Source organism: Pristiophorus japonicus, chromosome 6 (genome assembly GCF_044704955.1).
Source record: "Pristiophorus japonicus isolate sPriJap1 chromosome 6, sPriJap1.hap1, whole genome shotgun sequence".
Taxonomy (NCBI): Eukaryota; Metazoa; Chordata; class Chondrichthyes; family Pristiophoridae; genus Pristiophorus; species Pristiophorus japonicus.
The window spans coordinates 235,507,735-235,521,196 of NC_091982.1; the positions used below are offsets into that span (position 1 = coordinate 235,507,735).

At 46.4% G+C, this 13,462-nt stretch overlaps 1 protein-coding gene across 1 annotated transcript in view; it reads left to right on the forward strand.

Moving 5' to 3' along the window:
- LOC139266002 (mediator of RNA polymerase II transcription subunit 12-like protein) overlaps positions 1-13,462 on the forward strand; it is a 799,024-nt gene that overhangs the window by 94,900 nt on the left and 690,662 nt on the right. The window contains exon 5 of the mRNA XM_070883728.1: positions 10,723-10,895. Within this exon, the coding sequence (XP_070739829.1) occupies positions 10,723-10,895 (173 nt within the window). The remainder of the gene's footprint in view (positions 1-10,722; positions 10,896-13,462) is intronic.

Genomic DNA, 13,462 nt, shown 5'->3' on the forward strand with positions numbered 1-13,462 from the left:
CATGGGGGTGTCATTTGATTGGCTGGGCTGTGTGCCCTTATTGCAGCAGCTACCTCAACCAGGCCCTCCCTGACAGCTTGTGCCGTAATTTGCATGCCCTCCCTGACGGCCTGTGCCGTCGGTTGCACTCCCTCGGACATTCCCTCCCTAAGTTCCCGTGTCATTACTGCTATTTCTCCCGTCAGGACCGTCAACTCTTCACCTACTGCATTGACGCCACCGATGAGTGATCGGGTAAGCTCATTGGTCTCCATACCCAATGCCACAACCTGAGTCGCATCTGTTGCACGCTGCATCTCAGGAGAGCGTGTCTCCAATCTTCTTCTCCTCTGCCTGGGTCTGCCTTGTGGCACCACTACACTGGGAGGCGCGGGCATGGACGGTGGGATGCTCGGTGTTGCAAGTGGCACCACTCCACAGGGAGGCGCAGGCTGGGACGGTGGGACGCTCTTGTGTTCCAGACGGCTGAACTGGAGGGAGAGGCTCGGACTGGAATGGTGGGATGCTCTGTGTTGCAGACGGCAGAACTAGAGGGAGAGGCCCGGGCTGGAACGGTAGGACGCTCGGTGTTCCAGACGACAGCACTCGAGTGCGAGCCGTGGGCTGGGATATTGGACGAATGGGTGTAAACTGCTCCATGATATCAGCAGCAACACTGGAACCCGAAGCGTCGGAATCAAAACCATAGTAGGTGGAACCAGAACCTATGCGAGAGGGAGGCGCAGGCTGGGACGGTAGTGCACTGACTGTAGAATGCTGCATTATACCAGCAGCACCACTGGGACCCGCAACATCGGAAGCGAAACCATGGAAGGTGGAACCAAGACCTATGCTAGGGGTTGAAACTCTGATGCCCCTTGATGGGGGCTCATAAACATTAAATTGGAAGCTCTCCTCTGCAGACATTTCAGTCATCGCTGCCATCATCCAGTCTGGATCGTCCGCAGCTGGTTGTACTGGTTCTTGTTCTGTACCCTCAGGGTTGGCAGCAGCAGCATCGTCATCATCATCATCATCATGTTCTGCAAAATACATCAGAACAGTCAAATGCTTAACAGCAAGGGAGGGGGCCGGGTGGGTGGCATGAGTACTCTCACACATAGCAGGCCAGGCAGCAGGTTGATTTAAAGGGCCATGATGCATTTTCAGGACTTAGCCTCTTCCTCGCGTGCGGGCCCAGCTTGTGCTGTACTGATTGCTTTTCTCCATGTACGACTCATCATAGCAGCTACCCTTTGTTCCAAGGGTGTCAGTGGATGCAGATTGGGCACGCCTCCTCCTGTCCGAGTTGCCTCCCTTTTGTTTTGGGCCAATTTCTTCTGCAAAGTGTAAAATATAACTTTTTAGAGTGCGTCAGTCTGCAAGGTGGGACATACAGATAGCCAGGTTACAATTACGATTAAATTAAAAATGGGAAATATTACTTACACTAACTACTTGACCAAGGTCGTGCCATTTCTTTTTACAATGACTTCCAGATCTCCTGGTATGCACCACTGCGCAGTAATCTTCTGCAACTTGGTTCCAGCGTTTCTTCATTTCTTTTGGTGGCACTTTTATGCGACCTCTGTTGCTGGTATCTAGCTCCTGCCATCTCTGCTCAATTACGTTGACTAATATCTCCACTTCCTCATGCAAGAAATTCTTTGTTCTTGGTGGACGTTGATCCATTGCAAAGTTGAATTGGCACTCTTATTTCTCCAAAAACAGTCCTTAATTTGCATGCACCAATGCAGCACCGGTTCTGCAAGTTTAGCAGTGAAAAGCTGAACTCACTGATTTCAGCAGGTGATTTATTCAGCAGTGCTGCTAAAAGCACTCCCTCACACACAGAAATATCAAAAAAATTAAATTACAAGCCTTTGCAGGGGTCCAAGAAACAAATCTTCACTTTCTGCAGTATTTTAAAAAATGGCCGAGTGCCAATGTTTGTGTGAGACTGCGCGCACGCTCCAACGCGCACGCGCAGGGTTGCCGGCACCACGAAGGCTAATTTAAATTGTACCCGCCCCCTGCTACTTAGAAAATCGGCGCAAGTGTTAGGCTCCGCCCCCTGCTAGACATCGAGCTCCAAGGAGCTCGGGAATATCGGACTTTCTTTTAGGCGCAGTTTTTGGCGCGAAAAACAGGCGCCCAGCTCGGAGGTGCGCCGTTTTCGCCGCGGGACGAAACTTGGGGCCATGGTCACTGGCACCCAAGTGCTCTCCCACAATACCCCTTTCTACCTGCCCAGCTTCATTAGCCAAAACTAAATCCAGAATCACCGCCTCCCGTGTTGGGCTTGTTACATACTGACTAAAAAAGTTCTCTTGAATGCATTTTAGGAATTCCGCACCCTCCATACCCTTCACACTATATTTGTCCCAATCCATATTAGGATAGTTGAAATCCCCTACTATTGCTGCCCGATGGTTTTTGGACTTCACAGAAATTTATCCAGAATAGGCCAGGTCCCGAGGGTTCTGGATAAGGGAGGTTCAACTGGTACAATGCCTGAAATCCGGAATCCTCGGGACCAAATCCGTGCCGGCTTTCGGGTTTTGCCCGATTTCGGACCTCGCCGCTCACCGATCCTCCGCTCCTCGCCGAGGTGTCCGGTTTTCGGACAATTCCGGTTTTCGGAATTCCGGATTCGGGCTGTTGCAACTGTACCATGTTATTAAACACACCAATGGTTTAAAGGTAACCCAGAAATAGAACTCAATCAAGGTTTTCTTTTAATACTAGTGCACGAGTAATCATTGTAGCTTAAGTGAAATGTGGTCCTTTTAATGTACAAGTGTTCTGATCAGGTTAACATCTTCCATTGTTTTGGGTCGTAACTGTTTGAAGTTTTGTGAAAATATCCTTCTGTGTCTATGCATGGTAATGATGTACAGAACTGTGTTTTATTAGTTTGCAGTAGTCTCTCTTCACTGGCCCCTCCACTTCAGAACATAAGAACTTAAGAAATAGGAGCAGGAGTAGGCCATTTGGCCCCTCGAGCCTGCTCCGCCATTTAATAAGATCATGGCTGATCTGATCTTGGGCTCAGCTCTACTTCCCTGCCCGCTCCCCATAACTCTTGACTCCCTTTTCGCTCAAAAATCTGTCTGTCTCTGTCTTAAATATATTCAATGACCCAGCCTCCACAGCTCTCTGGGGTGGAGAATTCCACAGATTTTACAACCCTCTGAGAAGAAATTCCTCCTCATCTCAATTTTAAATGGGCGGCCCCTTATTCTGAGACTATGCCACCTAGTTTTAGTTTCCTCTATGAGTGGAAATATCCTCTCTGCATCCACCTTGTCGAGCACCCTCATTATCTTATATGTTTCGATAAGATCATCGTTCATTCTTCTGAACTCCAATGAGTAGAGACCCAACCTACTCAACCTATCTTCATAAGTCAACCCCCTCATCTCCAGAATCAACCTTGTGATTAGTGAAACTTCAGCTAATCCAGAGTTCTTATTCTGGCTCAATAACCTGTTCTAGCCCATTCCAATGGCTCTGTGTGTCCCAGTAAATAGATTTCAGTTTTCACCCCATCCTAACCTATTTGGGAAAGTGACTCCAGTTCACACTTTCTGCTCCCCTGACTCTGGATTATTGCTCTCGTTTTGCTTCACCGATGAGGCAGCTCTTTTGGCTAAAATGTCCTTCAGAGTTCTCTTCCAAAACTGCTTTGCAGTGCCACCTCTCGCTGCCTAGGATCATAGAATGGTCACAGCACACAAGGAGTCCATTCATCCCGTTGAGCCCATGCCGGCTCTCTGCAAGAGCACTCCAGCTAGCCTGACACTCCTGCCCTTTCCCCGTAACCCTGCAAATCTTTTTCCTTCAGGTACTTATCCAATTCCCTCTTGAAGGCTATGATTGAGTCTGCCTCCACCATCCTCTCAGGCAGTGCATTCCCAATCCTAACCACCCACTGTGTAAAAAAGGTTTTCCTCATGTCGCCTTTGGTTCTTCTGCCAATTACCTTAAATCTGTGTCCTCTGGTTCTTGACCCGCCCGCCAACGGCAACAGTTTCTCTCTCTCTACTCTGTCCAGATCCCTCATGATTTTGAACACCTCTATCGAATCTCCCAACCTTCTCTGCTCCAGGGAGAACAACCCCAGCTTCTCCAGTCTATCCACGAAACTGAAGTCTCTCTGGAACTGTTCTTATAAATCTTTTCTGCACCCTCTCCAAAGCCTTCACATCCTTCATAAAGTGCGGTGCCCAGAATTGGACACAATACTCCAGTTGAGGCCGATCCTTGCATTTGTACACGAAACCTCTATTCATGAAGCCCAGGATCCCGTAAGCTTTTTTAACCATTTTCTCAACCTGCCCTGCCACCTTCAACGATTTGTGCATATATACCTCCAGGTCTCTGTTCCTGCACCCCCTTTAGGATTGTACCCTCCAGTCTATATTGCCTCTCCTCGTTCTTCCTACCAAAATGTATCACAAGAAATTAGGGATGTGTGCAATAAAGGTTATCATGGGTGATTTAAATCTACATATATTGATTGGGCTAACCAAACTGGTAGCAATACGGTGGAGGAGGATTTCCTGGAGTGTATTAGAGATGGTTTTCTGGACCAATATGTCAAGGAACCAACTAGAGAGCTGGCCATCCTAGACTGAGTGATGTGTAATGAGAAAGGACTAATTAGCAATCTTGTGTGCGAGGCCTCTAGGGGACGAGTGACCATAATATGGTAGAATTCTTTAAGATGGAGACTGACACAGTTAATTCAGAGACGAGGGTCCTGAACTTAAGGAAAGGTAACTTCAATGGTATGAGAAGTGAATTGGCGAGAATAGACTGGCGAATGAAGGGTTGACGGTGGATAGGCAATGACAAACATTTAAAGATCACATGGATGAACTGCAACAATTGTATATCCGTCAGGACTAAAAATAAAACGGGGAAGCTGGCTCAACTGTGGCTAACAAGGGAAATTAAGGATAGTGTTAAATCCAAGGAAGAGGCATAAAAATTGGCCAGAAAAAGCAGCAAACCTGAGGACTGGGAGAAATTTAGAATTCAGCAGAGGAGGACAAAGGGTTTAATTAGGAGGGGGGAAATAGAGTACGAGAGGAAGCTTGCCTAGAATATAAAAACTGACTGCAAAAGCTTCTATAGATTAGTGAAGACAAATGTAGGTCCCTTGCAGTCAGATTCAGGTGAATTTATAATGGAGAACAAAGAATTGGCAGACCAGTTGAACAAATACTTTGGTTCTGTCTTCACAAAGGAAGACACGAATAACCTTCTGGAAATACTAGGTGAGCGAGTGTCTAGTGAGAAGGAGGAACCAAAGGAAATCCTTATTAGGCAGGAAATTGTGTTAGGGAAATTGATGGATTGAAAATTGATAAATTCCCGGGGCCTGATAGTCTACATCCTAGAGTATTAAGGAAGTGGCCCTAGAAATAGTGGATGCATTGGTGATCATTTTCCAACAGACTATCGACTCTGGATCAGTTCCTATGGATTGGAGGGTAGCTAATGTAACACCACTTTTAAAGAAAGGAGGGAGAGAGAAAACAGGTAATTATAGACTGGTTAGCCTGACATCGGTAGTGGGGAAAATGTTGGAATCAGTTATTAAAGATGAAATAGCAGCACATTTGGAAAGCAGTGACAGGATTGGTCCAAGTCAGCATGGATTTATGAAAGGGAAATCATGCTTGACAAATCTTCTGGAATTTTTTGAGGATGTAACTAGTAGAGTGGACAAGGGAGAACCACTGGATGTGGTGTATTTGGACTTTCGAAAGGCTTTTGACAAGGTCCCACACAAGAGATTGGTGTGTCAAATTAAAGCACATGGTCTTGGGGGTAATGTACTGACGTGGATAGAGAACTGGTTGGCATACAGGAAGCAGAGAGTCGGGATAAACGGGTCCTTTTCAGAATGGCAGGCAGTGACTAGTGGGGTGCCGCAGGGCTCAGTGCTGGGACCCTAGCTATTTACAAAATACATTAATGATTTAGATGAAGGAATTGAGTGTAATATTTCCAAGTTTGCAGATGATACTAAACTGGGTGGCGGTATGAGCTGTGAGCAGGACGCTAAGAGGCTGCAGGGTGACTTGGGCAGGTTAGGTGAGTGGGCAAATGCATGGCAGATGCAGTATAATGTGGATAAATGTAAGGTTATGCACTTTAGGGGCAAAAACACAAAGGCAAAATATTATCTGAATGGTGGCAGATTAGGAAAAGGGGAGGTGCAACGAGACCTGGGTGTCATGGTACATCAGTCTTTGAAAGTTGGCATGCAGATACAACAGGTGGTGAATAAGGCAAGTGGTAAGTTGGCATTCGTAGCTAGGGGATTTAAGTATCTGAGCAGGAAGGTCTTACTGCAGTTGTACAAGGCCTTGGTGAGGCCTCATCTGGAATATTGTGTTCAGTTTTGGTCTCCTAATCTGAGGAAGGACGTTCTTGCTGTTGAGGGAGTGCAGCGAACGTTCACCAGATTGTTTCCGGGGATGGCAGGACTGACATATGAGGAGAGACTGGATCGACTGGGCCTGTACTCACTGGAGTTTAGAAGGATGAGAGGGGGTCTGAAAGAAAAATATAAAATTCTGATGGGACAACACAGGTTAGATGCAGGAAGAATATTCCCGATGTTGGGGAAGTCCAGAACCAGGGGTCACAGTCTAAGGATAAGGGATAAAGGAATCAAGGGGCATGGAGAGAAAGCAGGAAAGGGGTACTGAGGTGAATGATCAGCCATGATCTTATTGAATGGTGGTGCAGGCTCAAAGGGCCGAATGGCCTACTCCTGCACCTATTGTCTATGTTTCTACCTCACACTTTTCTGTGTTAAATTTCATCTGCCACGTGTCCGCCCATTCCACCGGCCTGTCTCTGTGCTCTTGAAGTCTATCACTATCCTCCTCACTGTTCACTATACTTCCAAGTTTAGAAAGCCTTCTAAAAACCCATCTCCTTGATTGTTCCTTCAGTCTCCCATTCTGTCCCCCCATTGCCCCCGCGCCTCCAATTTCTAACTACTTGCTGTTTGAAGGCACTTTGACTAGTTCTGCATGAGGAGCCACTATATAACTAAGTAGCAGTACTCCCTGACCATGGCATTTTAGTAACTGACTTAATGGTTTTACTTGGTATTTGGGTTTCGTTAAGTGTAACCCGCTTTAAGCGGCAACTTTGTAATTATCAATAATGGCCTGATTTAAACCGTGGGTGGCTTAAGTGGTGGGGGACTGCACTTCAGTACACTGTTGTGGCTGTTTTGTTTGCAGAACTGACTATGATAAACATTTAGGAAAAAGTGAGCTGAAATTTCTGATGCAGGATTTAAGATTAAAATATCCGGGATGTTTTTTCTTTGCCCAGTCAGGCAGCTGGAAAGCCATGTGGTGGTGAGCCCACCAAGCGCCGTGCATGCTCATCTCTGAGTCAGAGGTTGTGGGTTCAAGTCCCACTCCAGAGACTTGAGCTCAAAAATCTATGCTGACACTCCAGTGCAGTACTGAGGGAGTACTGCACTTTCGTGGGTGCTGTCTTTCAGATGCGATGGTACAGCGAGGCCTCGTTTGCGCTCAGGTGGATGGAAAAAAATCCCATGGCACTAGTTGATGAAGAGCAGGAGAGTTCTCTCTGGTGTCCTTGCCAATGTTTATCCCTCAACCAATATAACTAAAACAGATTATCTGGTAATTATCACATTGCCGTTTGTGGGACTTTGATGCATGCATTGGCTGCTGCGTTTCCTACATTACAACAGTGACTACACTCCATCGGAGCAGGCTGGGGAGCAGAGGGAGCAGTATGGCGGCATACCTCTCCAGGGAGCAGCACGTGCTGGAGCAGGAGAGCAACGGCAGTGAAGAGGGACGTCACCAAGATCCAGGTCGGTGATTGGAGCGTGGGCAGGTACAGCAGGAGCGGCGAGGTCGGGGCGAAGGAGCAGCGAGAGATTGTAGAGGGACGTGATCGGGGCCCAGGAAAGGCGTGAGTTCGGGGCCCAGAAGAGGGAGGGCCCAGGGGCAGCACGGGCCAGCCCACACTGCGATATGTGTGCGCACTCGTTCCGTGCAGTAGAGCTGGTCTCCAGTCGTCTTGGTTAATCCTTGCCACTGGACCAAGACCTAGCTCTGTCAAGCCCATGTGGTGGCTGGTATGCAACGGCCACCCCATGTTTAAAAAAAATCCAAGCACAGGCATCTTCCACCCTTCAGGATGTAGTTCGGGATCCGGAATATTAAGTCCTTCATTGAAACACCCGTGAACTTTTTGACGTGGAAGCAAGTCATCCTCGATTCGAGGGACTGCCTGTTATGTCTCAAATAAAGTAATGTAACTGAGTACTGTAGACATGAGTAAGTGTGACCTTAGTTCCTTTATTCTAACTCCAGAGTGTTGGTACAGCATGGGAGGCCTGCTTATATATAGTGCTCCCAAGGGGTGCTGGGATCCCTTGGGACTCCAACAGGTACGCCCTCTGGTGGCTGTATAATACTGGTTACATCGGGTTGCATACATAACACTGCCTATGATGATGATGATGATGATGATGATGATGATGATGACACTCCAAAAGTACTTCATTGGCTGTAAAGTACTTTGGCACATGCTGAGGTCATGAGAGCTGCTATATAAATGCAAGTATTTCTGTTTTTCTTTTTAATCCGTTGTAAAATGGAAGGACACTTGGAAAGATGATGCAGCCTGGCCTGAGTGAGCTCCCCTGATTTGTCCTTTTGTCTGATTTTGCCACATACATATGCTGCAGATGCCGATGGTAGAAATGTGGCATTGTATTCTGCAAACTGTCGAGCATTAAAAAAAAACACTTGAATTTACCCACTCAAAAAATTTAATCAAAATTGCCACTGCAGAGTGATTTGCCCACTTCATTCATCGTGCATTTAGAGACTCATCAATAAGGTTGAGAGTTCTACTAATCCACTGCAGTGACATTAATGCAGATCAGCTCTCCAAAAACCTCCTAAACTGCACTGCTGCTGTTGAATATACCCTTGATCCCATTCCCAATTAGTTACCTCATCCATTTCAGTGCCAGAAAAGGTTGACAGTGAGTGCATTGATCATCATCATCATCTTCTTTCATATGGCAGAAGAAGAAAGAAAGACTTGCATTTATATAGCACCTTTCGCGACCACCGGATGTCTCAAAGTGCTTTACAGCCAATGAAGTACTTTTAGATTGTAGTCACTGTTATGTGGGAAACGCAGCAGCCAATTTGTGCACAGCAAGCTCCCACAAACAGCACTATGATAATGACCAGATCTGTGTTTTTTTTTATGTTGATTGAGGGTTAAATATTGGCTCCAGGACACCGGGGATAACTCCCCTGCTTTTCTTCAAATAGTGCCATGAGATCTTTTACGTCCACTTGAGAGAGCAGACGGGGCCTCGGTTTAACGTCTCATCCCGAGGACTGTATCTCAAATCAAATGTCAATATCTAAGTCACATATCCAGGCCAAAGCTTCCGGTGTAACAGCGTGGATCTTGTATGCTGCCTGCGAATTCCCTCTGAGGGCAGTGCTCGATGATGTGCTCCAGGGTCTGATTAGGAGCTCTACAGTCACATGATGGGGATGCTTTAATCTTCCACCGATGGAGAAGGTGGCAGTATCAACCATGGCCGGTTCTGAGGTGGTTGATGGTTGTCTACAGTTTGCGAGGAAGGTTTGATCCTTCAGGTTGCATTGATTGCGAGTTTTGTGTGAAAACTGATGAGCAGTTGCTGGTTTACCATGCAGTACAGGTTGAACCTCTCTTACCCGTCCCCCTCGGGACCTGGCCTGTGCTGAATAAGAGATTTTGCTGGATAAAGGGAGGTCAGCCCGATGTCGGGGAAGGGGGGAGGAGGTCGGTGCCTCGGGCAGGGCACACAGTGTCGGCGCGGCCCCAGTGGATCGAGTGTCGGCGCGGAGGTCAGCCGTGTTCTGCGCATGTGCCCCCGGCCACCAGAATCATGCCGGACGAGGGTTGTGCTGGATAAGGGAGTCCCGGATAAGGGAGATCCAGCCTGTACTACACTTGCGTTTATATATTGACCATGTCAAAACGACTGAAAAGACTTTTGCACAATGAATTTAATTTTGGGAGTGTGGCTAGTAATAGGGGCTAAATGCTGCAACTATTCTGCCCATAACTGGAAATGAGATAAATGACCAATTTTGTTCTTGCTGGTAGTGGTTGAGAGGAATGTCAGCCAGAGAACTTACTGCTCTTTGACTGGTCACTGCTCACCTGCACCACATGAGGTGTGAAGTATCAACTCCATATCCTGAAAAGAGGGTGTTTGACCCTGCTTGTATTGTTCAGCTGCCTGCATAGTCGTAGTGTAAGACGAACAAGGCAACGTGCATACCTGGTGATTTTGCTTCCTGCTTCCAGGGAGGAGAAGCACCATTGGTGTTGATGTAACTGTTGATGGTCAGCTTTGTTGCTGTTTTTTATTCTGCCTGTGGGTGAGTTGCTACTGCTTTAAATCCATCTTGCGATTCAAACACGCTCAAATTCAGAACCATGTGCCGGAGGCGACGTCCCTTTTACAAATCTGTGTTGTCTCCCATCAATCCGAGCAGGTTTTGAAAGACTGTGGTCAGGGCCTCTGAAGTCTTCTCATGGACTTCTCCTTGCATTCGGGAACTTTGTCCCCACTTTGAGTTGGAATGTTCCTTTTTGACGTCTGGCCTTGATTTAATTTTGTTTTCTCACCTCCTCCCTTGACAGAATGGACTCAGATTTTGACGAGGTACCTTCGCGAACAGCTGGCTAAAATCGCTGAATATTATCACGGGCCTGCCGGCCAAGGTCCTACACCCACAACAACAGTGCCTCCGGAGGTGGAACAAGCAATAAAACAGTGGGAGTACAATGAGAAGCTGGCGTGTTACATGTTCCAGGTAACTAAGGTTGCCAACTCTAGTTGGACATATTCCTGGAGGTTTCGTCACATGATCTGCAACTGCCCCACCACGGTTTCCACACCCCCCCCCCCCCCCCCCCCCCCACTCCCCATCGCCAATATGTTTTGTAACTAATGAACAAAAGTATTCAAAGAAAATGAACAATCGCACTTTCTTTTCACACCGCTATAATTTTTCTTCCGGGTTTTGCTCGCAGCATTGTATAGGAGATTAATCTTTAATTCCTGGAGACTCCCGGGGAATCCTGGAGGGTTGGTAAGCCTACAGGTAACAAGACCATGCTGATCAGAAATAACTTAACTATTCCAGTTTTCTCCTCCTCTGCATGCTGAAGGGCTGGCGTAAGATTGCATGGCCTCCAACAGTCCTTGGGTACGGAAGAGCATAAAGGATGGAGCATGAGAAGGCCATTCTTCCCATCGAATCTCCGTGATCCTGCCTCCATGTATGATATTCTGTCAGAAAAACGGAAGGCCACTCAGCATCTATAAAGAGAAAAGCGAGGTTAATGTTTTGGGTGTAACTCATCATGTTCTGAACCCTGTTCTGACAAAAGGCAACAGATGCTGACTGACCTGCGTGGACTGGAGGGATATGGGGATAGTGCAGGAAGGTGGAGTTGAGGTAGCAGATCAGCCATGATCTTACTGAATGGCGGAGCAGACTTGAGTGTCTGCATGGTCTGCTCCTGCTCCTATTTCTTATGTTCTTCTGTATTTCCAGAATTTTCTGTTTTTGTTTGATAGAATATCTATCGTGGACTTTTTCCCACTGCATTTAAATTCCTTCCCCTAACTCTTCCTGAAGAAATCTAGCAGTGCTATTAATATCTCTCTCAGTTTCAATTACCAGCCTCAACATATACTGGTCTAGCTCCCTTTCTAAAAATGCCAGTTGATCCTGCACCAAATACCCTTCAATCTGGGTCAAGGAAAGGAAGGAAGGAAGGAAGGATGAACGTTTTCTTTTCTAATCTAGTCTCTGGCTTTGCTTCAGGCTTGTGAATTCTGTGTCGTAACTCAGTGGGTAACACCCTTGCTCTGAGTCACAAGCTCGTGGGCTCAAGTCTCACTCCAGAGAATTGAGCACATGATCCAGGCTGACACTCCAGTACAATGCTGATGGAGTGCTGCACTGTCAGAGGTACTGTCTTTCGGATGAGCCGTTAAACCGAGGCCCCATCTGCTCTCTCAGGTGGACGTGAAAGATCGCGTGGCACTATTTCGAAGAAGAGCAGGGAAGTTATCCCTAGTGTCCTGGATTTATCCCTCAATCAACATCACCAAAACAGATTATCTGTTCATTATCACCATGCTGTTTGTGGGAGCTTGCTGTGCACAAATTGTCCGCTGCATTTCCCATATTATAACAGTGACTACACTCCAAAAAGTACTTCATTGGCTGTAAAGCGCTTTGGGACATCCTGAGATGAAAGGTGCTATATAAATGCAAGTTTTTCTTTTACTTGTGCCCTCTGGTCCTGATCACGTTAAATGGCGTGCTTATTTCAGCCTCAGTTATACTTTTATATAAAGATCTATTGCCAAATATATTTTTAAAAAAATGAATTGGGTGTAATTTTTAAATGTAAAAATTGCTGAAAACTGCTTTAAACATTGGATGTGGAATGTTTTCCTTGCGTATGAAATTTGGTCAAACGTGTTAACTCTCATAATTAACAAGTGTTTGCCTCAATGGGGCACGAGTGTACACTATAATGTTCGGTGGGAAATGATCCTCCGCAGCGTACCTTTATATGGTGCACGATCTTGAACCGTGATCTTTAACCATCGAGCTACTGGCATTTCGAGAGGGAGCAGTGGGGGTACATTTGGGAGTGGAAGAGTGTGTCCCCAGGCGAGAGTCTTGCGCTGTTCATAAACACGAGATTATTTTAATTGCAAATATGGTTTTATTTATCTTCGGAGCCTTTTATGTTCAGTAGTCACGATCTGTGACCAAACCATGGCAACACAGCCTGCTCTGCTTGTGTGTTTTGCATTGGGTTGAGGAGAAAGGAGAGCAGCAATTGTGGATTAGAATGTGGAGGAACTCCATTGTTTTTTTTTTTAAAAGCCAAAATCTCTACGAGTAAAGGATGACTATAGAACTCAAGCAGTGCACCATTCATTGCTCAAGCTCGGGAGAGGAAGGACAGCAGTTTTGGTTTAGCTCTATATTACAAAGAAGATGGTTATTAGATTGCCCAGGAGTGGAGGTAAAAAGGGTCAGCAAATTCAAGAAGAGAAAAAAATACTTGCATTTATATGCCGCATTTTACGACCACAGGACGTCCCAAAGCTTTTTACAGCCAATTAAGTACTTTTGGAGTGTAGTCACTGTTGTTATGTCGGAAACACAGCAGCCAATTTGCGCACAGCAAGCTCCCACAAACAGCAATGTGATAATGACCAGATAATCTGTTATTTTTTGTTATGTTGATTGAAGGATAAATATTGGCCAGGACACCGGGGATAACTCCTCTGCTCATCTTCAAAATAGTGCCATGGGATCGAATACGTCCACCTGAGAGGGCAGACGGG